The sequence below is a fragment of the Sceloporus occidentalis genome, unplaced genomic scaffold (genome assembly GCF_023333645.1).
Source record: "Sceloporus occidentalis isolate IW3139 unplaced genomic scaffold, rSceOcc1.0.p SCAF_21, whole genome shotgun sequence".
NCBI classification, from domain to species: domain Eukaryota; kingdom Metazoa; phylum Chordata; class Lepidosauria; order Squamata; family Phrynosomatidae; genus Sceloporus; species Sceloporus occidentalis.
Genome location: NW_028317001.1, coordinates 7,028,274 through 7,055,999, shown reverse-complemented (window position 1 = coordinate 7,055,999; position 27,726 = coordinate 7,028,274). Strand labels below are relative to the sequence as shown.

General features: G+C 47.6%; 1 protein-coding gene and 1 long non-coding RNA gene across 4 annotated transcripts; both read left to right on the top strand.

Moving 5' to 3' along the window:
- Positions 1-27,726, top strand: LOC149301506 (uncharacterized). Its single transcript, XM_089484298.1, has 3 exons — positions 1-43; positions 1,638-3,086; positions 26,380-27,726. Exons 1-3 carry the CDS (start codon positions 1-3, stop codon positions 27,507-27,509), a joined length of 2,622 nt encoding a protein of 873 aa, XP_089340424.1. The 3' UTR covers positions 27,510-27,726.
- LOC149301507 (uncharacterized) lies at positions 21,713-25,902 on the top strand. 3 transcript variants are annotated; one of them, XR_016272221.1, is made up of 4 exons: positions 21,713-21,960; positions 23,502-23,668; positions 24,469-24,623; positions 25,768-25,902. It is a non-coding gene; the product is annotated as an uncharacterized LOC149301507 (long non-coding RNA). The 3 variants fall into 3 exon arrangements; XR_016272220.1 differs by having other exon boundaries at positions 21,713-22,591; positions 24,503-24,623; XR_016272219.1 differs by having other exon boundaries at positions 21,713-22,591.

The window sequence follows — 27,726 nt, the reverse complement described above, 5'->3', positions numbered from 1 at the left end:
ATGCCCCAGGGGGAGAGGCGTATGAGAACGGTGGAAGAAGAAGGCAAGAGGTACCTTGGCAGCTGGGTTGGTTAGGAGCTAAAAGAGGAGGAAAGCGGAGGAGTGTGGAGATAGTAAAAGACAGAGGGAAAAGATTTTGGCTCTTCAGAAACTGCTTATACGTGTTAATGGATGCTTCTGCCAGAGTTTCTCAATAAACCTTTTGGTTCAAGCAAAGGACTTTTTAATTCTGAAATTTAGGATTTTGTGGGAAGGAAGCATAGAGATTAATGCTTTTCTCACCCAAATGGTACTTAGCACATAACTGAGCAAGTTTCCTACCCTTTTTGGTCCCTCTTTCATCCTTTTGAGGCTCTGGAGAGGGTTCTTGGGGAAAATATCTCCCTTGGTCATGCAATGGATCAGAGAGGGCTCAACAGTGGTAAAACGGCCTCCACTTCCCCAAAGGGATGCAATGGGATACTGAGGGGCAACACATTAATCCATATTTTTAGGCAATACAATGTGGGGGTGCCCCTGAGATCCCCTGGGAGCCAATATAACTCCCCCATGTGACAGTAGCCCATCCCTGTCTTAGAGAGGTCTTTAGGCTGTTTTAAGGCTGCTCTCTGGTGCTTGATCCTCACCAAAATTCGAGTCCAGTTCCCAGCCCCCTTGCTCTGCCTTTCCCAATGAATCATTTGTATATTGATTATCCATCCATTCTCAACAAATGGGCCTCAAAGTGTCCCTTTTATGCATCACACTCTGTGGATGTGTGTCTGTGATAGAGAGAAGGAGGGAATGTGAAAAACAAAAAGGCAGGGAAGAGATGGTGAAGGTGAAATGCTGAAGCAGTGCAGATGGGCAAGAGGGAAGGTTGGAGAGTGGAGGGAGAAAGGGAAGGGGATCAGGCCTCTGGGAGCCAGGAGGGGAAGGCAGGAGCAAAGCCAGGATCGCCTAGCTCTGTGCGGAGAGGAAGGGACCGCTGGGAAGGGCCAGGAGAGAGGCCTTGGGGATTGGGAGGCAGCCACCAACCTGACAGATTTTAAGAACTGAACTGGTGAGAACCAGCTCAGACCCTTCTTTTCAGACATATTTAGGGGTTCCATTTAGCAATTATGAGCAATGCATATGAAGAGAGGAAATGGCAACACATAAATTCCTTTTTCTCTAATGTTTCTTTTCCAACCTGAGCTTGCTTAGCTCCATGGTTGATTCCAGAGGCTCTTTGTCACTCAAAATTCTGGAGTCTGGGGAGGACACACACAAGTGCTATGACAGTGATGGTGAACCTATGCCACACATGCCAGGAGTGGCACTTTGCCCAGCCCCCTTCCTCCCCACTTATCCTTCCTGCCCTCCAAGTATCCCAAATTGGGCACTTGGAGAGCAGGGAAAGGTCCATGGGGAGGGAGGCACGGGGGCTGTCCTGCTCCCTTCCTCTTCACTTACTCTTCTTGTCCTCCAAGTGTCCCAAACGCCCGTGTGGAAGGGTGCTGCAATTTTGTACTTGCTCAGCGCATACTAGGGTTCAGCGGCGTCTAGAATAGACGCTCCTTTCTAACTCTAGTACGCCCCTTCCTAACCCTAGTATGTGCGGAGCACGTACTTTCGGCACGTCTGTAATGTGCCCACATTAATTTAATCTCACATAGGGAGGGGTGAACGTGGGGCTAAATCACCTTCCTCTCTTAATGCTGAGATTCAGTCTTGTCTGTCATTGTCCTTGTTTACAGAAGAACTTGTCAGTCATGAGAGAGTCCACACAAGAAAGAAGTCACATAAATGTCAGCACTGTGGGAAACATTTTGCTTACAAGTCAGTCCTTGTCAAGCATCTGAGAGTCCACACAGGAGAGAAGCCATACAAATGCCAGCATTGTGGGAAATGTTTTTCTCAGAAGTCAGACCTATTGACACATCAGAGACTCCACACAGGAGAGAAGCCATACAAATGCCAGCATTGTGGGAAATGTTTTTCCTTGAAGTCAAACCTGGTGATACACCAGAGAGTCCACACAGGAGCTAAGCCATACAAATGCCAGCATTGTGGGAAATGTTTCTCTCAGAAGTCAACCCTAGTGACACATCAGAGAGTCCACACAGGAGAGAAGCCATACAAATGCCAGCATTGTGGGAAATGTTTTTCTCGGAAGTCACATATAGTGACACATCAGAGAGTCCACACAGGAGAGAAGCCATACAAATGCCAGCATTGTGGGAAATGTTTTTCTCAGAAGTCAGACCTATTGACACATCAGAGAGTCCACACAGGAGCTAAGCCATACAAATGCCAGCATTGTGGGAAATGTATTTCCTTGAAGTCAACCCTAGTGACACATCAGAGAGTCCACACAGGAGAGAAGCCATACAAATGCCAGCATTGTGGGAAATGTTTTTCTTTCAAGGGAGACTTAGTGAAACATCAGAGAGTCCACACAGGAGCTAAGCCATACAAATGCCAGCATTGTGGGAAATGTTTCTCTCAGAAGTCAACCCTAGTGACACATCAGAGAGTCCACACAGGAGAGAAGCCATACAAATGCCAGCATTGTGGGAAATGTTTTTCTCGGAAGTCACATATAGTGACACATCAGAGAGTCCACACAGGAGAGAAGCCATACAAATGCCAGCATTGTGGGAAATGTTTTTCTTGGAAGTCATGCCTAGTGAAACATCAGAGAGTCCACACAGGAGTGAAGCCATACAAATGCCAGCATTGTGGGAAATGTTTTTCCTTGAAGTCAAACCTGGTGATACATCAGAGAGTCCACACAGGAGCTAAGCCATACAAATGCCAGCATTGTGGGAAATGTTTTTCCTTGAAGTCAAACCTGGTGAAACATCAGAGAGTCCACACAGGAGCTAAGCCATACAAATGCCAGCATTGTGGGAAATGTTTCTCTCAGAAGTCAAACCTAGTGACACATCAGAGAGTCCACACAGGAGAGAAGCCATACAAATGCCAGCATTGTGGGAAATGTTTTTCTTTCAAGGGAGACTTAGTGAAACATCAGAGAGTCCACACAGGAGAGAAGCCACACAAATGCAAGCATTGTGGGAAATGTTTTTCTTTTATGTCAAACCTAGTGACACATCAGAAAGGCCACACAGGAAAGAAGCCACAAAAATCCCAGAAATGAACTAACGTTATTTTTGTGAAGAAGGAATGCAATGAATATATTTTTATTCCTGTGGTGATAAGAAAATGCCCTTGTGATTTGTGTGTTAGGTTTGTCTGTCCATCTATCTTTATGTTTTAAAGTTATATTTTCTCAATTTTAGCTTTTAATTGCTATTAGTGTAGATCATTGCTTTAGTTTATAAATTTGACTGGGGATTATGGGTTGTGGAATGGGTTAGCTAGATAGAGGGTGGGATTTGTTGCAGTTGGCTAAAATAGTTATTTGATTGAAGGCCTTTGGAATATGTGGGATGTTAGCTGAAGAAAGTTGGGGGGAAGGTATTAACAGAAAGGGGACTAGTTTCTGGGAATGACAAAGGTAACCTTGTAACCTGTGGGCCATTGACTGTGGGAATTGGAGGTGGTGGCTAAGTTTGGAAGAGGGTGGAGTTTTAGGGTTTGGGGTTTTAATGTATTATTTGTCTTGGGGTGGGCAGTTCTGACTGAAATGCTGAATTTCTGACTCTGGCCTGATTTAAATGGGCCTTTGCGCAGCCCCCATCATGTGCTAGGGGTTGACCGAGAACGTGGTGTCCATACTGGCCTCAGTCCTAGCACGTGATAGGGGCATCAAAATGGCTGCGCCCTGTACACACGGGCGCTGCCATTTTGACGTGATGGACGTGTAACGTATGCACGTCCCGGCACCTTTGTGACAACGCAAGTGCGCCATTGGCGCGTTGCGGTGCCACAAAGGTGCCACAAGAAGAACCGATTTTTTGCGGGTTCTTTTCCGCGACGGAGCCGCGTGGTTTTTTCACTTTGGCTGCCTTGCAGAGCAAACCGGCGTGGCGGGAGACCTCCCTTTTTGGGCGGTCTGTATCCCGCCATTGTGTTCTTAATAAAGTTCTTTGTTATTTCAACACAATGGACTCATTGATGCATATAAGTTCTGAATTTGCACAAAACTGACCCTTTCTTCTCTTCTCAGTCCTGAGCTCCATTCCCAGCCGTATGAGCAGCAGAGGCAAACACACACACACACTCAGAGAGACAGATCTGTATGCACAAAGCAGAGTCTTCACAGCCTTTCCCTCCTGAGTCCAGCTCTGCAGCTTGGGCTCCATTCCGGAAGGAAGAAAAAAGAAAGGAAGGGTGTAGTCCTTCCCTTCTTTCAAATGCTGACAATGGAATAAGCAGCAGCAGCTAGGGTTTTGCGATCCCTGCGCATGCTCAAGAGGGGCCTTTGGTGGCAAATGTGCATGCACAGTCTCAACCCCTGAATCTGCCACCCTCACAGCCTGCTCTGAGGGAGGGAAGTGGGGAGAGCCCTCCTTCATTCAGAATTCCTGGAGGATCTTCTGGGGGAGGGGTGATGTAAGAAAGACAGAAACCCAATCTCCTCCCCGCAAAGAAAGGCAGGGAGCCTGCCAGGCCTCCTCTCCTTTCTCCCTTCCCTGCCCCCTCCTCTGGGGATTCCTTGGGGCCCAGGTACTTGGGGGGTTATTTTGAGAAAAGAGGAAAGGGGGGACCCTTGGAGAGAGGTGTGGCCATGGAGGGGAGGGGGATTCTCAGGTAAAAAGGAAAGTGGGGCAGAGGAGAGACCCTCCCTTCATTTAGGGAACAGTTTTGTGTCAAATACAAAGCATCACAAGAATAGGGTTCAATAGCATTGGAAACAACATTTTTTTGGGGGGGAGACATTTTCTCTGGGGTCCTGGGGAGAGGGGGCTCTGTCTGGGTGGGGGGAAAGAGCCAAAATCTAGGCCAAATCCAAGAGGAGGGAGCTGGAGGGACCCCAAAGCCCCATCTGGGGAGACTGACACTTCCCTGGCAACCTGGGAACTAGGCTTAAAGGCCCACAGGATCCAAATTAGGCACCCCCCACACATATATACCTTTCCCTTCACAACAACCCTGCAGATGAGGACCAACAGAGTGACCCTCAGCCCAAAAAAAGAACACCCTCCTCCCAGTTTTGGGAACATGCTGAACAGGCCTTGGACCCCCTTGAAAGGATATAGGTAAAAGGAGTAGAAGGAAGGACTAAAGGAGTGAAAATGCCAAGGAAAGAGAAGCATAAAGGGACAGCTTGGGGGGGGGGGGGGGAATCTGGAACCTGATCCAGGCACCTGTCCCCCAGAACCCATCATTAGAGCCTACCACAGATCACTGTGATGCTTTAAATGACTATTTCACTTTGCTAACTATTTCGTCTCTAAGATTACCACCATTCGCTCTGAGATAGTCCCTCCTGATTCCTCTTCTGCTCATAATCTTCTTTCGCCCTCCCCTAAAAAAATGTCTGTGTTTCCTCCTGCTTCTTTGGATGAACTATCTACACTTCTGAACTCTTGCAAACCTGCTACCTGTCCTCTTGATCCAATTCCTACTCGTCTTCTTATTTCTATAGCTCCCTCTTTTCTGCTCTCGCTTCTCCATATCTTCAATCTCTCTCTCTACAGGCTCCTTCCCTTCGGACTTCAAACATGCTCTCATTTCCCCAATTCTGAAAAAACCTTCTCTTGACCCCTCCTCTTTGTCTAGCTATCGTCCAATTTCTCTTCTCCCCTTTCTTTCTAAGGTTTTGGAACGGGTTGTTTATTCGCGCTGTCTTGAGTTTCTTGAAGCCAACTCCATCCTCGATCCCTTTCAATCTGGTTTCCGCCCAAGGCATTCTACAGAGACAGCTCTCACTAAGATCTCGAATGACCTTTTACAGGCCAAGGCTAATGGCCTTTACTCTGTTCTCATCCTTCTCGATTTGTCTGCAGCCTTTGACACTGTTGATCACTGTCTCCTAGTTGACATACTCTCTGACCTTGGGTTCTCAGACTCTGTTCTCAACTGGTTTAGATCTTACTTGTCTGGCAGATCTTTTGCAGTGGTCACTAGTGGTCAGACTTCTTCTCCTGTTCCCTTATCTGTTGGAGTTCCCCAGGGCTCTGTTCTGGGTCCCCTTCTGTTTTCTCTCTACACACTGTCCTTAGGTAAACTCATCAGCTCTTTTGGTTTTTCCTACCATCTGTATGCCGATGACACCCAGTTGTATCTTTCCACCCCTGACCTTTCTCCAAGGCTTGAACAGCAAGTCTCGTCTTGCCTCACAGCTGTTTCGCAGTGGATGCGCCATCGGCGTTTGAAGCTCAACATGTCCAAGACGGAGCTTCTTGTCTTTCCTCCTAAGCCCACCCTTCAATACTCCTTTTCTGTCTCTGTGGACAACATTTCCATTCAACCAGTCCAGCAAGCCCACAGTCTTGGTTTTATCTTTGACTCGTCTCTGTCGTATATCCCTCAGATCCAGACCACAGCCAAGGCTTGTAGATTCTTTTTGTACAATATTGCCAAAATCCGACCATATCTCTCCGCCTCTACTGCCAAGATCCTGGTCCATGCCCTAGTGATCTCACGACTGGATTACTGTAACGTCCTCCTGGCTGGGCTTCCTCTTTCTCACCTCCGTCCTTTAATCTCTGTCCAGCATTCAGCTGCACGCATTATCACTTCCACCCACCGCTCTGACCACATCTCTCCTGTGTTGGCATCCCTTCACTGGCTCCCCCTCCCTTTCCGCATTCAGTATAAGCTCCTGCTGTCGACATTTAAAGCCCTCCATGGGCTGGCCCCTCCTTACTTATCAGACCTTCTTTCTCCTCACCTTCCCACTAGGGCCCTCTGTTCTGGTAGTCAAAGTCTGCTGTCCCAGCCCAGGATTTCCTCTGCCCCATCCCGGATTCACCCCTTTTCACTCGCTGCCCCTCACTCCTGGAACCTTCTTCCCCCGTGAGCAAGAGCCATCACTTCTTTAACCAGCTTCAAAATGGAGTTGAAGACCATCCTGTTCAGGGCAGCGTTCCCAGGCATTGCATAATTGTCACTTGCTATTTGATGTTCTTTTCTTGGCTGTTTTATTGAATCATTTCCTGTATTGCTATGTATTTTATATGTATTACCCTACTAGAGATCCCCCTTTCCCACCACCACTCCCTTGTGTCGTGTCTTTTTAGATTGTAAGCCTGAGGGCAGGGAACCGTCCAATTAAAAAGATTGTATGTACAGCGCTGTGTAAATTTACAGTGCTTTATAAATAAAGGTTAATAATAATAATAATAATAATAATAATAATAATAATAATAATATCTCTCAGATAAGAGCTGACTTGGATGCCAGCATTATTGCAGAGGCTATAGGTGAGGTGTCCAGTGACTCTGCGAATAAGATCATACTGGATCAAATTGAATCTGTGAGTACTGAGGACGTAGACAAGCTCCTTAGAAGTGTAAAGAAGACAACTTGCCCCCTCGACCCTTGCCCTTCATGGCTGGTCCTCCAAGGAGGAGATGCACTTAGGACTCACCTGAGCTATATCATAGATGCATCTCTTAGGGAGGGCTATTTTCCATCTTGCTTAAAAGAAGCGGTGGTACGGCCGCTTCTGAAAAAGCCCTCCCTAGATCCCTTGGACATGAACAATTACAGACCGGTCCCCATCTTCCATTTCTAAGCAAGGTGATTGAGAGGGCAGTTGCTCTTCAAGTCCAAGTGGTCTTGGATGAAACAGATTATCTAGACCCTTTTCAAATTGGCTTCAGGACGGGATACAGAGTCAAGATTGCTATGGTCTCCTTAGATGATCTCCGCTTGAGCATCGACAGGGGAAGTATGACCCTGTTGGTGCTTTTGGACCTCTCAGTGGCTTTCGATACCGTCAACCATGGTATCCTTCTGGAAAGCCTGAGGGAATTGGGGATCAGGGGCATTGCATTGCGGTGGTTTTGGTCCTATTTCAGAAGCAGATTCCAGATGGTGATGCTTGGGGACACTTGCTCCTCCAAAAGGGATTTTAAATTTGGCATCCTTCGTTGCATCATCCTGTCCCTAATGCTATTTAACATCTGCATGAAACCGCCTGGAGAGATCATCTGGAGGTATGGGATGGGGTTTTATCAGTACGCTTATGGCATCCAATATCTCTCCATGCCCCAGACTTCAGTATCAACTAAGGAAGGCATCTCCCCTCTGAATGAATGTCTTGAGGGAGTCATGGGCAAGATGAGGAAATCAGATTGAAAGTGAATCCATTTAAGACAGAAGTACTTGTTTTTGGAGCCTCTAACCCAGGTATGGAGGTTTGTCTACCGCTCCTGGACAGGGTCACAGTTCCCCTAAAGGACTATGTTTGCAGTTTGGGGGTGCTCCTGGTTCCTTTGCTCCAGATGTCAGCTCAGATAGATGCGATGGCCAAGAGTGCCTGTTATTAGCTTCGGTTGATACGCCAGCTGCGCCCTTTCCTGGAACCTGAAGACCCAAAAACTATGGTTCATGCACTGGTAAGCTCACATCTTGACTTCTGCAATGCGCTCTACATAGGGCTACCCTTGCAGTAAGTCTGGAAACTTCAACTAATTCAAAATATGGCAGCTCACTGAGACAATTTCTTTCTTTCTTTCTTTCTTTCTTTCTTTCTTTCTTTCTTTATTAAGTTCAGGTGAGCTTTATTTATGAATTCACATTCAGTTATACATTTGCGATTGTACTTTCCAGTTATTTATAACTTCTGCCAGCATCTCTTGAACATACACGATATTAACAGATTGATCATATTTACAACTTCTAATACCTTCCAATACATGCCCCCTCCGCCTCCTCGCCGGACACCGCCGCCGCCAGAGCCGCGCTTCTGCCGGGCGGCCTCCTCCCGGTGGTGTCGGAGGTGCGCAGCTGCGAAGCTGCGCATCGCCCCGGGAGTGCCGCCCACGGACTGCAAAAGGGGACCACTGCGGGACTCTTTTTTTCTTTTGGCTTGCCTTGGCGTTTTGCGGCAGCCGGGGAGGGGCCCTTTAAGGAACATCTGGGGGGAAGGCAAGGAGGAGGCTCACCAGGTGAGAGCGGTGAGCATAAAGCCGGGCGTCCGGACCTTCCTGCCACGCCCCCTCCGCCTCCTCGCCGGACACCGCCACCGCCAGAGCCGCGCTTCTGCCGGGCGGCCTCCTCCCGGTGGTGTCGGAGGTGCGCAGCTGCGAAGCTGCGCATCGCCCCGGGAGTGCCGCCCACGGACTGCAAAAGGGGACCGCTGCGGGACTCTTTTCTTCTTTTGGCTTGCCTTGGCGTTTTGCGGCAGCCGGGGAGGGGCCCTTTAAGGAACATCTGGGGGGAAGGCAAGGAGGAGGCTCACCAGGTGAGAGCGGTGAGCATAAACCCGTTCCAGGGAAAGGCGAGATCGATGCGTTATATCTATCTCTCCTTCCGGTCCCCCTCCCATCCTAAAGGACCTGAGGGTCACTCCAACCGTGCCACAAACCCTGTCGCTGCTCCTGTGCAATGCCAGATCGATTAACAACAAGTCCCACATCCTCCACGATCTGCTGGAGGACCAAGGTTGCGATCTGGCTTGCATTACCGAGACCTGGCTTGGGCCTGAAGGGGATGCTGTGTGGGCTCAGGCCCTGCCTGCCAGGTTCTCGGTGAAGGACCAGCCCAGGTTAGGTGGGCGGGGGGGGGGGGTGTGGCCTTGATACATAGGAACACCGTGTCCCTCACCAGGAACCACATTCGTCAGACGTCCTACATCGAGTGTATCTACCTGACCCTAAAAGCAAAGGACAGTCTAGGGATTCTGTTGGTGTATCGGCCACCCCGTGCGCTAACGGACTCCCTTAACGAGCTGACACAGCTGGTCGCTGAACTGATGCTGGAGACGCCCAGGCTACTTGTCCTGGGCGACTTCAACATCTCCCTCACGGCCAGCTATGTTCCACCCGGTGCGGCTCGCGAATTCATGGATACCATGGCGGCCATGGGCCTGTCCCAGCTGATTTTGGGTCCCACACATTGTGCGGGTAATACACTGGTGCCTCGGGATACGAAATGATCGGGTTACGAAATTTCCGGGATACGAAAAAGTTGGATTGGAAAAAACTGTTTCGGGTTACGAAAGATTTTTCGGGTTACGAAATTCATTTCGGCGCGAAATTCAAATGCCGCAAAGTGCAGCGATAGGCTTTCCAGGGCTAACGGAAAGCTAAGGGGGCTGGGTTAGGGGTTAGCTTTGGCGCGAATTTTGAATTTTGTTAGCAGCAGTGATTGGCTTGAGAAATCAAGCTGATCATCTGGATTGGCTAACGAAATTGGGGGGGTGGCCTGGCTTGAGAAACAAAAGCCGGCCTCCATTGATCTGCCTTCTTTGTCTGGCCTTGTGGACTGGAGAGGAAGAGTTGCTTCTGAACTCTAACTCTTTGTTCCAGTGGAGGCTTGGACTTTTTCTGGCTTTCTGCCTTTGGACTTGTTCTGGCTTTCTGCCTTTGGACTTGTTCTGGCTTTCTGCCTTTGGACTTGTTCTGGCTTTCTGCCTTTGGACTGTACAGTACTGTACACTTCGGATCAAGACCTGCCATCAGGAATTTCTCTACAGGTAGGTGGATGGATTTTTACCTTCTTCTTGTGGGGTGAGACAGTGTGACCATGCTTTTGCTGTGGGGCGGTGGGGTGCTTTGCTCATGTTTTCAAAGTGTGCGGTGTGAGTTTTAAAAGTTTGGCCTTGGTCCCATGTGGGCCAGAGAGTGTCACCATAGGGTGGCATTTTCAGATTTTGGGTTTCTGGCCTTTGGGTTTGTGTTCTTGGGTGCTTTGGCCTTGGCTGTGATGTTTTCAAAGTGTGGGGTGTGAGTTTTAAAAGTTTGGCCTTGGTCCCATGTGGGCCTCAGAGTGTGACCTTGGGGTTGCATTTTCAGATTTTGGGTTTCTGGCCTTTGGGTTAGTGTTCTTGGGTGCTTTGGCCTTGGCTGTGATGTTTTCAAAGTGTGGGGTGTGAGTTTTAAAAGTTTGGCCTTGGTCCCATGTGGGCCTCAGAGTGTCACCATAGGGTGGCATTTTCAGATTTTGGGTTTCTGGCCTTTGGGTTAGTGTTCTTGGGTGCTTTGGTCATGGCTGTGATGATTTGAAAGTTTGGGGTGTGAGTTTTAAAAGTTTGGCCTTGGTCCCATGTGGGCCAGAGAGTGTCACCATAGGGTGGCATTTTCAGATTTTGGGTTTCTGGCCTTTGGGTTTGTGTTCTTGGGTGCTTTGGCCTTGGCTGTGATGTTTTCAAAGTGTGGGGTGTGAGTTTTAAAAGTTTGGCCTTGGTCTCATGTGGGCCAGAGAGTGTCACCATAGGGTGGCATTTTCAGATTTTGGGTTTCTGGCCTTTGGGTTTGTGTTCTTGGGTGCTTTAGTCATGGCTGTGATGATTTGAAAGTGTGGGCATCCATTTTTGCAAGTTTGGCCTTGGTCCCATGTGGGCCAGAGAGTGTGACCTTGGGGTTGCATTTTCAGATTTTGGGTTTCTGGCCTTTGGGTTAGTGTTCTTGGGTGCTTTGGTCATGGCTGTGATGATTTGAAAGTGTGGGCATCCATTTTTGCAAGTTTGGCCTTGATTTGATGTGGGCCAGACAGTGTGACCTTGGGGTTGCATTTTCAGATTTTGGGTTTCTGGCCTTTGGGTTAGTGTTCTTGGGTGCTTTGGTCATGGCTGTGATGATTTGAAAGTGTGGGCATCCATTTTTGCAAGTTTGGCCTTGATTTGATGTGGGCCAGAGAGTGTGACTTTGGGGTTGCATTTTTAGATTTGGGGTTTCTGGCCTTTGGGTTAATGTTCTTGGGTGCTTTGGTCATGGCTGTGATGATTTGAGAGTGTGGGGTGTGAGTTTTGCAAGTTTGGGCCAGAGAGTGTGACCATGGGGGTGGGGGTGGTTTCCAATTGTGGCTTTTGCTCAGTGCCTGTGCCTTTTGTCCTTTTTAGGCTTGAGCTATGGCTCCCAAGAAAGCCACAGATAAAAGCGGCGGTGACAAAAAGAAGAGGGCTCCCTTGTCCTTGGAGGACAAGAAGGAAATCATCGCCAAGCATGAGAGGGGCGTGCGCTTGGTGGACATTGCCAAGGAGTATGGAAGAAACCCTTCGACAATTGGCACTGTCCTCAAGCGGAAGGAGGCCATCAGAGCCGTTGTGGCTCCTGCGAAAGGCGTGACTACGATTGCCAAGCAGAGGACACCAAAGCACGAGGAGATGGAGCGCCTGCTGCTCCTCTGGATTAAAGAAAAGGAGAGAGTCGGGGACACTGTGACCACCTCGGTCATCTGTGAGAAGGCCACCACCATTTTTGAAGACCTGGCCAGCAAGGAGGCAGGCGAAGGAACTTCTTCCCAGGAGGAGCCAGCCACCCCGGAATTCAAAGCATCACGTGGCTGGTTTGAAAGGTTCAAAAGGAGGACCGGGATCCACTCTGTCGTCCGTCACGGCGAGGCGTCCAGCGCAGACCACCAGGCCGCCGAAGCATTTGTCATCAAGTTCAAGGCCATGGTGGAGGAGGAAGGCTACGTCCCGCAGCAAGTGTTCAATTGTGACGAGACGGGCCTCTTCTGGAAGAAGATGCCTCGCCGCACCTACATCACCCAGGAGGAGAGGAGATTGCCAGGCCACAAGCCTATGAAGGACCGCTTCACACTTGCGTTGTGTGCGAATGCCAGCGGGGACTGTAAGATCAAGCCCCTGTTGGTGTACCACTCGGAAAATCCAAGGGCCTTCAAGACACACAACATTCAGAAGGACAGGTTGCCAGTGATGTGGCGTTCCAATGGCCGCGCATGGGTCACACGCCTCCTTTTCGTGGAGTGGATCAACAGTGTCTTCGCCCCGACTGTGAAGCGGTACCTGGAGGAAGAGGATTTGCCCTTGAAGTGCCTCCTCCTCTTGGACAATGCTCCTGCGCACCCGCATGGCCTGGAAAAGGACATCCTTGCTGAGTTCTCCTTCATCAAGGTCCAGTTTCTGCCGCCCAACACGACCTCCCTCTTGCAACCCATGGACCAGCAGGTCATTGCCAACTTCAAGAAGATCTACACCAAGCACCTGTTCAAGCGGTGTTTTGATGTAACGGAGAGCACACAGCTGACCCTGCGAGAGTTCTGGAAGCAGCATTTTGATATCGTCGTGTGCTTGAAGATGGTGGACTTGGCCTGGCAGGAGATCACCAGGCGCAACCTGATTGCTGCGTGGAGGAAGCTGTGGCCTGATGCTTCTTCCTTGGAAGGGTCACAGACCGAGGGTGCTGAGCCAGGTGAAGAAGAAGAGGTGACTGAGATTGTCTCCATCGCAAGGTCCCTAGGACTTGACGTGGACAACGAGGACGTGGAGGAACTCATCGAGGAGCACAGCGAGGACCTGACAACAGAGGACCTGAAGGCCTTGGCGGCCATGCAACACTCGGCCGTGGATGAGGACGTGCTCCATTTTGACAGGGGCCAGGAGGAGGAGGCTGCGGGGGCATTTTTGCCAACGGCAGAAATTAAAGACATTTTGTGGCAATTCCACAATGTGCCTTCTTATGTTGAGAAGCATCACCCTGAGAAGGTGCTCACCAGCCATGCCATTGCCCATTTTGATAATGTCTGCCTTAGCCATTTTAGGAACCTGCTTAAGTCCCGGCAAAAGCAGACATCCTTGGACCAGTTCTTCACAAGAGAGGGAGAACCGTCATCCAAGAAGGGCAAAGGTGCTCAGGACCCTTAAAAAAAACACCAAATTTAAAAAAAAATGTTGTTAAAATGGTTAACTTTGTTAAAATGGTTAACTTTGTTAAATTGGTTGAATTGGTTAAATTGGTTGAATTGGTTAAATTGGTTAAATTGGTTGAATTGGTTAAATTGGTTGAATTGGTTGAATTGGTTAAATTGGTTAAATTGGTTTAAATTTGGTTTTTTGGCTGCCCCTCTCCTCCTCCTCCTCCTCCTGCCTCACTCTGAGATGCCAGGACCAGCAAAGATAAGTCAAAACCTTTTTTTCTTTATCCTTTAGAAACTTTAGAATGGACCTGCATGTCATTCTTAAGCTCTTTAGTGCCTCAGGCAACTTTGTATTACATTGTATTGTAGGGTACTTAGCTTAATAGGCCTCTATTGTACCTTTGTTTTCACTTGCAGGTTCAGTCTGAGGTCATAGAACGCATTAGTTATTTTCAATGGAAAATGTGTTTCGGGTTACGAAATTTTCGGGTTACGAAAGGAATAGCGGAACGAATTAATTTCGTAACCCGAGGTACCAGTGTACTCTTGATCTGGTCTTCTGTTCGGATGCGGAAAATCCGTGGGCGGAAATAACTAATATTTCCCCCTTGCCATGGACGGATCATTTCCTGGTTGAGGCAAAAATCAAGGTCTCTACCCAGATCCCTCCCGGGGGTGGTGGACCTATTAGGATGGTCCACCCTCGAAGGCTGATGGAACCGAAAAGGTTCCAGGAAGCCCTAGAGGGATACATGGTTGGAAGTGACGGCGACTCTGTTGATACCCTGACTGGTATCTGGAATACCGGTCTCTCAAGGGCTATACACAGTATCGCTCCCAAGCGCCCTCTCAGACCCGCTTCCAAACGTAAGCCCTGGTATACGGAAGATCTCCGGGCAAGGAAGCGGGAACTGCGACGGCTAGAGTACCGTTGGCGGAAACACCTTCGCTTAGACGACAAGACTCTCCTAGACCAACTGTTAGTGGACTACGGAGAGGCGATACGAGCAGCTAAGAATTCGTTCTATGCTGCTCGTGTCGCGTCCGCGGAGTCGCGTCCAGCAGAGTTGTTCAGGGTAGTCAGGGAGCTAACTCAGCTCCCTCCTGCCCCGAACCAGATCCTTGAACCTTCTAAGGCCTGCTGTGACCAATTTAACAACTTCTTCGCGGATAAAACTTCTCGGATAAGCGAAGGTCTTGACGCCGACATTCAAGCAGAACCTAGGGTAGAGTCATCCAGAGCCTCCATGGACTTTGTTAAACTGGATCGGTTTGAGTTGGTAAGTACCGATGATGTGGACAAGATCCTCGGAAGTGTTCGGAAAACGACCTGCTCTCTCGATCCCTGTCCCTCATGGCTAGCAGCCCAGGGGGGACCGGCAGTGACTTCACTGTTACGCCGGATCATTAATACATCCTTGAGGGAAGGGCAATTTCCATCTGATCTCAAATTGGCCACTGTAAAACCTTTATTAAAAAAGCCCTCCCTCGACCCCCTGGTACATAATAATTATCGGCCAGTCTCGCTGCTGCCATTCTTGGGGAAGGTGATCGAGAGGGCGGTTGCAATCCAGCTTCAGGCGGTCTTGGATGAAACGGATTATCTGGACCCATTTCAAACTGGCTTTCGGGCGGGTTACGGGGTTGAGACGGCCATGGTCGCCTTGGTCGATGATCTCCGTCTGGGCATCGACAGGGGAAGCGTGTCCCTGTTGGTGCTCTTGGACATCTCAGCGGCTTTCGATACCATAGACCATGGTATCCTTCTGGGGCGCCTGGCAGAGGTGGGAATCGGGGGCACTGCGCTCCAGTGGTTCCGGTCCTACCTCTCCGGGAGGTCCCAGATGGTGCAGCTGGGAGACATGTGCTCCGATGAGAGGGCCCTTAAAACTGGGGTCCCTCAAGGAGCCATTCTGTCTCCCATGCTATTTAACATTTACATGAAACCGCTGGGAGAGATCATCCGGAGACATGGGGCGCGGGGTTATCAGTACGCTGATGACACCCAAATAATTTTCTCTATGTCTCCGACTGATGCAGTGACCGAGGATGGCGTCTCTCCTCTCGTGGCCTGTCTGGAGTCAGTAATGGGCTGGATGAGGGAAAACCGACTCAAGCTGAATCCAGAGAAAACGGAGGTACTTGTGATAGGTTCCCCTGGTCCAGGAATGGCGGTGGTTCCACCTGTCCTGAACGGGGTCACGCTCCCTGTGAAGGACTCCATGCGCAGTCTGCGGGTGCTTCTTGACTCGTCCCTTCACCTGACTGATCAGGTGAATGCGACGGTCAAGAGCACCTGTCATCAGCTTCGGCTTATTCGCCAGCTGCGCCCATACCTGGCCCAGAGGGACCTTGAAACTGTGGTACATGCTCTGGTAACCTCGAGACTGGATTTCTGCAATGCACTCTACATGGGGCAACCCTTATACCAAACCCGGAAGCTACAAATGGTACAAAATATGGCAGCCAGGCTGGTCACTGGTACTTCCAGGGCCAGCCACATTACACCGGTGCTAAAAGATCTGCATTGGCTGCCGATTCGCTTCCGGGCGCAATATAAGGTGTTGGTGATGACCTATAAAGCCCTAAATGGCTTGGGCCCAGGATACCTGAAGGACCGCCTCTCCCCATACATTCCGTCCCGCACCCTCAGAACATCTGGGCAGCAATTACTTAGGGTTCCCGGGGCCAGGCTTGTCTCCACTACCAGGAAGACATTTTCCATCGCCGCCCCGGCCCTTTGGAACACGCTGCCCATAGAGCTCCGCTCGGCCACCTCCCTGGCCCAATTTAAAAGGGATCTGAAGACCTTCCTTTTTGGCAATGCATTCCCCGATTAAGATGTCCTATGGACCTCCTTCCTCTTCACTGGCAAGAGGACTGGCTAACTCGGGGCTTTTCTGTTTTTATTGTAATGTTTTTGATGTTTTAATGTAATGTTTTTAAAATGTTGTAAACCGCCCTGATCTGAGGAAGGGCGGTATATAAATAAAATTTTTATTATTATTTATTTATGTTCTATTTATTATCTTGGCATAACCTATATATTCTGTACTGATATTTTGCTCTTCCCTGTATTTTCCCCTGACATAATACCTCCCTCCCTTCTCCTTTTTTAGTTTTAGTTTATTGTCTTTGTTCAACCCATGTCCGGTTTTTATCTGAGCAGATACTATCAAATGTCCTTATCTTTATATTCTATATTCCATTCCTTAATCCCTATTTTTCTGAAAATATTCTTATTTTACTAAGTCTGTGCTTATATAGGCAAGAGGTTTTAAAGCAGCATTTAAATCTGCACTATTTGTTTGTAAAAGTGTAAATGTCCCAAATGCTATTATCAGTTTTGTAGCTATTATTACAGAAATACATAGAGTGCAAACTCCTCAAGTCCCTTTATTTTCTGGAGTGAGATGGGCTTTTCCAACTGACTCACATATAATTACTATTAATTATTAATAATTACTCTTTTCTGGGAATGGCTCAAGCCCTTAAAGGCTCAGGGCCCTTCCTCCTCCTCCTCCTCCTCCTCCTCCAGCTCTTTCTGGAGGGACTGAGCATGCTCAGTGGGAGCCAGGACAGCCATCTTCCTTCAGGGCAGAGGGGCTTCAGGGGCTACTACTGAGCATGCCCATATCTCCCAAGAAGCATCTCCCTCCCTCAGTGTTTCCATGGCGAGAACAGACTCTGCCTGGCAACAGTGAAGGAGGCCTTTCTTTTTTGTTTTGGCGCTTTACAGAGCCCCCAAAAAGGGTGCTCTGCCGGTGCCTGTGTTTGCTGTGCGAGGGAGCCCCAGTGGACAAACCACGTGACAAACCACGGGTTCTTCTTGCAGCACAGTTGTGATGCCTCAAGGCGCCAATGGCGCCTTGCAGTGTCACATCTGCGCCGCGACGTGCAGACACTAAGCATCCAGCACGTCAAAATGGCGGTGCCTATGTGTATAGGGCGCCACCATTTTGACATCCCCAGTATGTACTAGGGGTGAGGCCTGATTGGACGCTGCGTCCTCGGCCAACCCCTAGTATGTACTGGGAGCGGAGCCAAGGTCCGTCTGGAACGGGCCTTTGTTTCTTTCTGTTTTGGGAGAGGAGAGTGGAAAGAGCTTCAACACGAGAGATGGTCCTCTCTTACCTGAAAAGAGGCCAATGTATATTCACACACAGAGACCCTTTGATTCCCCTCTGAAATATCATAGACCCACAGAGACTCCTAAGAGAGAGAAGGAGGCCTGGCAGCCAGAGGAGCCTTTCTGCCTTGGCAGGGAAGGGAAGGGAAGGTGGGGGCCTCCATGGGGGACTCCCCAATTGGGTTCTTCTGTGAGAATGAGGACTGAAAGGGAAGAGGCCGGAGGAGGAGGAGGAGGAGGAGGAGGAGGGCCTTACTTGCTCCAGCCCCCAAAGCAGCCTCCCTACAGGAGACCCTGCAGCCCCCATCATTGGCTCCAAAATACATTCACTGACTGCAAACTACAGTGCACCCGCGCCATATGCGGGCGCGCCATACGCGACTTGAGCATAAGCGCTCAAGCCGCGGGGAGGAAGGGGCGGCGCGTGCCATTCAATTGAATAGGCGCGTGTGCCCGTTGCACCCTGTGCGCCGCCGCCACGCCGCCGTGCATGAGCCCCATTGGAAACAATGGGGCTTGAACATAAGTGGAATTCGCTTTACGCGGCGGGATCCGGAACGGATCCCCGCGTAAGGCGAGGGCCCACTGTACATTGAACCTTAATAATAATAATACCAACATAATAATACAAACATAATAATAATAATAATAAAAACCAGGATATTATTTATTAAGGATATTTGAAGAAAATTTGGACAATAAATATGGGAAGGCGCTGTTTTATATGACAGCCTTAGCTAGAATAATGTTTGCGCAAAACTGGAAGTCAAAATCTCTCCCAGAAAAGGAGGTTGCCTGAAGGCCTGAGACTGGTCCATTGCGACCTCTGACTGATACTCCTTGCCTAAAGGATCCAGACTGCCCCATTGGGATCTCAGGCTGATGCTCCTTACCTGAAGCATTGAGACTGGCCTATTGGGACTTTAGGCTGTGGCTTCTTTCCTGAAGTCTATAGACTGGCCCATTGTAACTTCAGGCTCATGCTCCTCACCTGAAGGATTGGGACGGGACTATTGTGAGTTAAGGCCTGTGCTCCTTACCTTACTTGAAGGACTGACATTGGCCTCTTGCAACCTCATGCTGATTCTCCTTGCCTGAAGGATTGAGACAGGACTATTATGAGTTCAGGCTGGTGCTCCTTACCTGAAGGATTGAGATGATACTGTTGTGACTTCAAGGTGGAGCTCTTTACCTGAACTATTTAAAGTGGCCCTTTGCAACCTCAGGCTGAAGCATTGAGACTGTCCCATTGTGATCTCAGAATCATAGACTCATAGAGTCCTAGAGCTGGAAGAGACCACTAGGACCATCCAGTCCACCCCCTGCCATGCAGGAACTCTCAATCAAAGCATCGCCGACAGATGGCCATCCAGCTTCTGTTTAAAGTCGTCCAGGGAAGGAGAATCCTCCACACTCCTAGGAAGGCGTATGCTTCACTGTCCAACAGCTCTTCTTGTCAGTTAATTCCTCCTAATATTGAGGTGGAATCGCTTTTCCTGGAGCTCACATCCATTGTTCCAGGTCCTATTCTCTGGAGCAGTAGAAAACAAGCTTGCTCCCTCCTCAATATGACATCCCTTCAAATATTTAAACAGGGCTGTCATATTACCTCTTAAATATCTCTTCTCCGGGCTAAACATCCCCAGCTCACTGAGTCTTTCCTCATAGCGCATGGTTTCCAGACCCTTCACCATTTCAGTCGGACTCCTTTGGACATGCTCCAGTTTCTCAACATCCTTTTTGAATTGTGGGGCCCAGAACTGGACACAATATTCCAGGTGGGGCCTGACCAGAGCAGAATAGAGTGGCACTATTACTTCCCTTGATCTAGATGCTATACTTCTATTGATGCAGCCAAAATTCGCATTGGCCTTTTTATCTGCCACATTGCACTGTTGTCTCATGTTCAGCTTGTGGTCTACTTGAAGTCCTAGATCCATTTTCATTCAGCCAGTTGCCCCCCATCCTGTATCTGTGCATTTCATTTTCCTGCCCTTAATGCAGTACCTTACATTTCTCCGTGTCGAATTTCATTTTGTTAGCTTTGGCCCAGTTTTCTAGTCTGTTCAGGTCATTTTGAATTTTGATCCTGTCCTCTGGGGTTTTAGCTACTCTTCCTAATTTGGTTTCATCTGCAAATTTGATAAGTATGCCCCCAATTCTGTCATCCAAATCATTGATAAAGATGTTGAATGGCACTGGGCCCTGGACAGAACCCCACTGGACACCCCACTGGTCACTTCTCTCCAGGATGAAAAGGAGCCACTGTGGAATATCCTTTGGGTTCTGCCAGTCAACCAATTACAAATCCATGTAACAGTTTCCTTGTCTAGCTTGTTTCATGTTTTTGTTTTACGTACTGTTTAATTTGGTTAACTACTATTAAGGGACATAGCTATGATATGAAACCTTTTAATAAATGAACAGGGATAGCAATCCTATATATTCATATTATCAGACATAACTCCAGAGAATGTTAGCCTTTTGGATGCCAGAAGGTTCCTCTCATTCTTCAGTGGAAGAAGCAACACTTCAGCTGCCTTCTAGAAGATAAAGCAGAAAGGCTTCCAAAAGGACTGAACCCTTGGGCAAGTCACACTCTCTCAGCCTCAGAGGATGGCCATGGGAAACCCACTCTGAAGGAACCTGCCAAGAAAACCCCTTCAGAGATTCCCATAAGGTCACCATAAGTCCTGGAAACAACTGGAAGGCAGACCCCAAGAACAACATTGGGAAATAGGTGCAAGCCTTGCCTTGGGAAAATGCAATGACTCAGCTCCAGTCAATGGAGGTCTTCTTCAGGCAGAAAAGGGAGGTTTATGCAAATGCAGAGTGACATCACTGCTACGGAAGGCTCCCTTGACCAATCAGAGAGCAAGATAATGGTTCTTCTGGAAGCTTCCGTGAGAAGGAGATATAAGGCCTGAGAGACCAAAAGACAGTTGGGGGAATTGTGTCGGTTGGAGATCGAGAGAGAGAGAGTTAAAGAGCGGATCTTGGAAGTTAGTCTCAGAATTGGATGTTTAGGTCTATTTATTATTTTAATAGCTTGTATGAATTGAATATTATATACTTACAAATATTGTACCTGAAAGATTCTTAATATCTTGCATGACTTACATTTTAGTTATATTTTGTTATTTATAATGAATACCTCCTTGGAGTATCTACTACTCATTGCTCCTTTTACACGTGTCTTGGATCAGTTGATGCTTGGAAGATCAGTAAAGAAGCAGAAATAAGGTTCCTTAACTGGTCCCAGTGAAGTTTAAGAGAAGTCCTTTCATAATTCACTGGATGATGGCAGCGTGATTTAAGGAGTTTAAGGGTCTGCTGGGCTAAGAGCCATAATGTCTAAATGTCTAATTAACAATTTGTAAGACACTCTGATAGCCTTTTGGCTGAAGAGAGGGTTATAAAACTATTATTATTATTATTATTATTATTATTATTATTATTATTATTACAGGGCCGCAGTTTGGCTGCTTGGACCACCGGAGATCATCAGAGTGAGTCAGTTGGAAAAGCCCATCTCACTCCAGAAAATAAAGGTACTTGAGGAGTTTGCACTCTACGTCTTTCTGTAATAATAGCTACAAAACTGATAATAGCATTTGGGACATTTAGTCTTTTAATAAAATATGGCAGACTTAAATGCTGCTTTAAAACCTCTTTCCATCTGCCAGCTTTGCGCTGGTTTTGGGGGAAATGAGAAAGTATTGGGAGGGAGGGACTGCCAACAGAATTAGGAGATGCATTGCAGGCTATGGACAGTTTGCGGCCAAGAAAGGTCCAAAACACACGGCAGCAATAATCCATTTTGAGAGCGCTTTCACTGCCCTGGCCCAGTGCTAGGGAATCCTGGGAACTGGAGTTTATTGTGGCACCAGAGCTCTCTGTCAGAGAAGGCTCAATGTTTCACAAAACTACATTTCCCAGAATTCCCTAGCACTGAGCCAGGGCAGTTAAAGCAAGAGAAAAGGCTACTTCTGCCTTTCAGATCCAGTTTGCCCCAAATCCTTTATGAGGCCAGAAACCCCTTTGTTAGGAAGCGAACCCCGAATATCTCAGGAAGGCCCTATATCTCCCAAGGCCCCCTCCCTCCAGGACCCCCTTCCACTCTTCCCCTCAGTCTCTCTCTCTCCCTGAAGGCCTCAAACTGCCAACTGCCAAGTGCTGAGGAAGAGGTGGCCATTTTGTGTTCTGGAGGCCATTTTGTGTTCTGGAGGCCATTTTGTGTTCTGGCAGCCATTTTATTGTCTGCTTGTGACTGTGGGGAATATTGATCCAGAACCTTCTCTGAGCCTCAGTTGAACAGAGGCCTCTCTTTCTCTCCTGAGGCTCCAGAGTCAGAAGGAGGCCAGGCTCCTTGGGCCAAAAGGAAGGAAGTGGGTCTCTTTGTGTCTCTTTTCAGAGAGGGTTTTCTTATTACACAGCTCTGCTCCTTCTGGGGTTTTAACAGGGATCAGAAATGGGAGGATAGTTTTAATACAAGCCTTGTTCTTATTCTTCTTCACAAACATTGGGCTTTGGCTCCTAAGAGGAGGCTTGTCCCCCAAACAAGGCCAAACGTGGCTCCTTTGGGAGGTTTTAAAAGTCCCCCCAGTTTCCTTGTTATCTCGAGGGGGAGAGAGGCAGGCCAGCAACAACAAAGAGCCCTCCTTCCGACCACCATCTTGAGGGGGAGAGAGGCCTATGTGAGAGAGCAGATGAGCTGGACTTTCCCCCTTCCCTACTGTCATTCCCTTCTTCTTTTGACCATCCATTAAGAACCCAAGCCCTTCCTCCATCCCATCTGCCTTGGTCCAGGCCTTGGAGGTAGACAAGAACTACTGGACCTGATCCCCTTCTCCACCACCTCTCCCTTCTCCTTTTGTGTCGTGTCTTTTTAGATTGTAAGCCTGCGGGCAGGGAACCGTCTCACTAAAGAGTTGTATGTACAGCGCTGTGTAAATTTACAGCGCTTCATAAATAAAGGTTAATAATAATAATAGTAATAATAGATTTTCAGGCAAGAAGGAAGGAGACGGACCAGAATAACTCATATTACCAAGAATGAAACAAACCAACAGGATTAGAGACTAAAACAAACTACTTACTTTGTAAAGGAAAGCCACTATTAGGAGGCTAAAAACAGGACATGGGCGCTTCTACCCTTTTAAAACCGACTCAGACTGTATCTGCACTGGAGAAATAATCCAGTTCTAAAGCGTGTTAACTCTTCTGTTTCCATCCTATGGAATCCTGGGATTTGTAGTTTGTTGTGGCATGAGAGCTCTCTGGCAGAGAAGGCTAAGTGTCCAAAGGTAAAATCCCAGGATTCCACAGCACTGAGCGGTTAAAGAAGTGTCAAAGTGCTTTATTTCTATAGTGTGGATGCAGCCTTCTTGGGAAAGGGGCTGATGCTGGGGAAAAGCACTGGTGAACTCTGGAGGTTTCAGCAGATGATTTATTTATTTATTTATGATGGACTCCTTTCACATCCCCTAATCCCTGCCACTCTAATAAGGCATGGAGTATCTGTTGTGTAGGGGAGCTGCATTGAATCTAGGCTAGGTCCAGGGGGCTTTGTTTGGTGCAGAGGGAGGAAGGGGATGCCCTCCTCTGCATCGGCCCAAAGTAGGCATGTGTCACCTGCTTATGTCACCAGCAGGATGCTGTTCTCTGTGTCTTTGAGTGCTGCAGGGTTTCTTGCCAAGCCAATCCTAACCCTGCTCCCTTTTCTCAGGAACCTCATCACGGCCTCCTTGGACACGGCTTTGGGGCCTCTCTTGCTAAAAGTGACCCAAGTGCAGGGCCACTAGGACCCCTGCCCACCTGATGGCTGACACAGAGGCCAAGAGGAGGGAGTTGGGCTCCAACAGAAAGAGGATGGAGAGGTACAACAGCTCTTTGGTGAGTCACTATGCTATTAGCTTCATCTGTGTCACTGCTGGGCCAATTTATGAAAGGAAGCAAATAAAATACTGTCCAGATTTGGCAGAGACAGTCCTGATTAATCCTCGCATTTTCAGGGGCTTTTAAAAATGTCCCAGTTGCTCTCTTCTCCTCCCAATTTCCCCCTTCTCAGCTCTCCTCAGTTCCTGAGTGCAACTGAGTTTGCAGTCCATCAACTCAAAAGTGGGGAGAGGAGAGGAAAGAAGGAGACAGGATATGGCCCTTCCCAGGAGGCTGAACCAGAAGGAAACTGCTGTGCCCTTCCTAGCCTGTGTGATCTTCCTCATAAACAACTTTGGCCATCTTCCATGCCTTCTGGGTTGCTTGTCCACATGTGTCTTGTTTTCCCCATCTATGAAATGTTGGGGGCTATGGGAGAACATCTCTGGATCTAAATATGGGGTGGGCCCAGTGGCCCTCAAGCCCAGAGTGCTCCCCAGAACTGTGATTAAAAATGACATTTGCCTCTCAAATGTGGCAAGAAATGTCTAAATGCACCATAATTCTTTGGTAGCTAAATGTACTGTATGTGTTGGGATAGTGAGTATCCTAATCCATCATCAATATCCCAGCCACGGCCTAAATTATATTGTTTATTATATGGTATATTATATTGAAAAGATTCAAGACAAACTGGATCTCAAAGGCAGTAACTTTTTTCTTGCAAACAGAATTTAAAGTTTATATCCTGGACTGAATTCTGAAGTGATGAAATAATATTTGGGATGAACCGTGTGCTTTCCTCCCCTTTTGCTTAGTCTCTCTCTGGATGAGGGCTATTTTCTGTTTCAGGTGACCTTTGCGGATGTGGCGATATACTTCACCGAGGAAGAATGGAAACTGTTGTCGAAGAAGCAGCGACTTATGTACAATCATATAATGATGGAGAATTATGGGAATGTGACCTCTGTGGGTAAGGAACTGGAATCCACTAGCATTATAGAATCACAGAGTTGGAATAGACCACAAGGGCCATCCAGTTCCACCCACTTCTGCCATGCAGGAATACACATTCCAAGCACCCTCCAGTCTCTGTTTAAAGACCTCCAAAGAAGTGGACTACACCAAACTCTAAGGGAGTATATTCCACTGTCGAAATAAAAAAGATATATAAATAACACTTTATTTATATACCACCTTTCCTGTAGATCAAAGCGATTCACAACATAGTAAGCATGTGACTGACGCTGAAGAACAGCCAGTTGGGGCTGATATTTATACTGAAATTGTTGCTTGGGGGCAGAAGCAGAGCATTCAAAATTGCTTTAGGATGTTTTAATTGCTTTGGAATGGTTCCTGGGTGGGGAAAGAACAGGATTGTCACACCGGCTCTTAGTTCCTTCTTAGCTCTGAATTCTGATCCCATTCACAAGCCAATGTATAGCACAGTCTGAAGGCGACACTCCCAGAACTCAACAATAACATAGCAGAATACAGAAGCAAATCTCCAGATATAGGCATTGGCGATGCACTAAACACTTTCGACACTTAAAAATAATTCACAGTCCTTGGTGGTTCTTTATCCTGAGTTGCAATATAAAACAAATATTTACTATCTCTCCTCTCTAGCTTCCATCCACTTCACAATCTCCTGTACACACAACTCCAACCCACATCAATCCACATGTGAGCTGTATCCTGTATTGGTTGTGAGTCATCTCCTGGTGCCACACAGCATGAAGCATCCTCTGCAGTTAGCTTGCATCATGCCATGTGCTCTGACTCTGAACTCTATGGCAGGCTCAAAGGAAATGATGCCACTTTTCCATTAAAATAGTTTTACATATATTTAATGGAATATTTTTCAACGGCCTGACTATCTGCTTCTACTGATTTCCTCATGGCAGTTCCCCTTCAATCTCTTCTTTGGTAGCTCCTATGAGTAAGGATACAATCATGATATGGATTTGGGGGCATCCAGAACACGGTCATGCTCAGGTCACTCATACCAATTTTATTAATTTGATCTCAAATAGGGAAGGGTGAACGTGGGGCTAAATCACTTTCCTCTCTTAACATTGAGATTCAGTCTTGTCTGTCATTGTCCTCCTTTACAGAAGAATTTGTCAGGCATGAGAGAGTCCACACAAGAAAGAAGTCACATAGATGCCAGCATTGTGGAAAATGTTTTTCTTCAAATGCACACCTAGTGATACATCAGAGAGTCCACACAGGAGAGAAGCCACACAAATGCCAGCGTTGTAGGAGATATTTTTCTTCAAAGTCATACCTAGTGATACATCAGAGAGTCCACACAGGAGAGAAGCCATACAAATGCCAGCATTGTGGGAGATGTTTTTCTTCAAAGTCATACCTAGTGATACATCAGAGAGTCCACACAGGAGAGAAGCCATACAAATGCCAGCATTGTGGGAGATGTTTTTCTTCAAAGTCATACCTAGTGATACATCAGAGAGTCCACACAGGAGAGAAGCCACACAAATGCCAGCGTTGTGGGAGATGTTTTTCTTCAAAGTCAGACCTAGTGAGACATCAGAGAGTCCACACAGGAGAGAAGCCATACAAATGTCAGCGTTGTAGGATATGTTTTTCTTCAAAGTCATGCCTAGTGATACATCAGAGAGTCCACACAGGAGAGAAGCCATACAAATGTCAGCGTTGTGGGAGATGTTTTTCTTCAAAGTCATGCCTAGTGATACATCAGAGAGTCCACACAGGAGAGAAGCCATACAAATGCCAGCGTTGTGGGAGATGTTTTTCTTCAAAGTCATACCTAGTGATACATCAGAGAGTCCACACAGGAGAGAAGCCACACAAATGCCAGCATTGTAGGAGATGTTTTTCTTCAAAGTCATACCTAGTGATACATCAGAGAGTCCACACAGGAGAGAAGCCATACAAATGCCAGCATTGTGGGAGATGTTTTTCTCAGAAGCCAAACCTAGTAAAACATCAGAGAGTCCACACAGGAAAGAAGCCATACAAATGCCAGCATTGTGGGAGATGTTTTTCTCAGAAGTCAATCCTAGAGATGCATCAGAGAGTCCACACAGGAAAGAAGCCATACAAATGCCAGCATTGTGGGAGATGTTTTTCTCAGAAGTCAATCCTAGAGACGCATCGGAGAGTCCACACAGGAGAGAAGCCATACAAATGCCAGCGTTGTGGGAAATGTTTTTCTTCGAAGTCATACCAAGTGATACATCAGAGCGTCCACACAGGAGAGAAGCCATACAAATGCCAGCATTGTGGGAGATGTTTTTGTCAGAAGTCAATCCTAGAGACGCATCGGAGAGTCCACACAGGAGAGAAGCCATACAAATGCCAGCATTGTGGGAGATGTTTTTGTCAGAAGTCAATCCTAGAGACGCATCGGAGAGTCCACACAGGAGAGAAGCCATACAAATGCCAGCGTTGTGGGAAATGTTTTTCTTCAAAGTCATACCTAGTGAAACATGAGAGAGTCCACACAGGAGAGAAGCCATACAAATGCCAGCGTTGTGGGAGATGTTTTTCTCAGAAGTCAATCCTAGAGACGCATCAGAGAGTCCACACAGGAGAGAAGCCATACAAATGCCAGCATTGTGGGAAATGTTTTTCTTCGAAGTCATACCAAGTGATACATCAGAGAGTCCACACAGGAGAAAAGCCATACAAATGCCAGCGTTGTGGGAAATGTTTTTCTCGGAAGTCATACCAAGTGATACATCAGAGAGTCCACACAGGAGAGAAGCCATACAAATGCCAGCAGTGTGGGAAATGTTTCTCTCAGAAGTCAAACCAAGTGACACATCAGAGAGTACACAAAGAAGAGAAGCCACTTTATTTTTGTCAATAACGAATATATATAAAATTTAATTCAGTGTTGCCAAGAAAAGGCCCTTGTGATTGTGTTTGTAAGGTTTGTCTGTCCATATGTCTGTTGTAATTTGTTAAGTTTAGATTTTAATTGTTAATAGTATAGATAGTTGCTTTGGGTTGTGAATTTGGCTGGGGGTTGTGGGTTGTGGTATAGGTTATCTAGATGGGGAGCTGGGATTTGTTGCAGCTGTCTA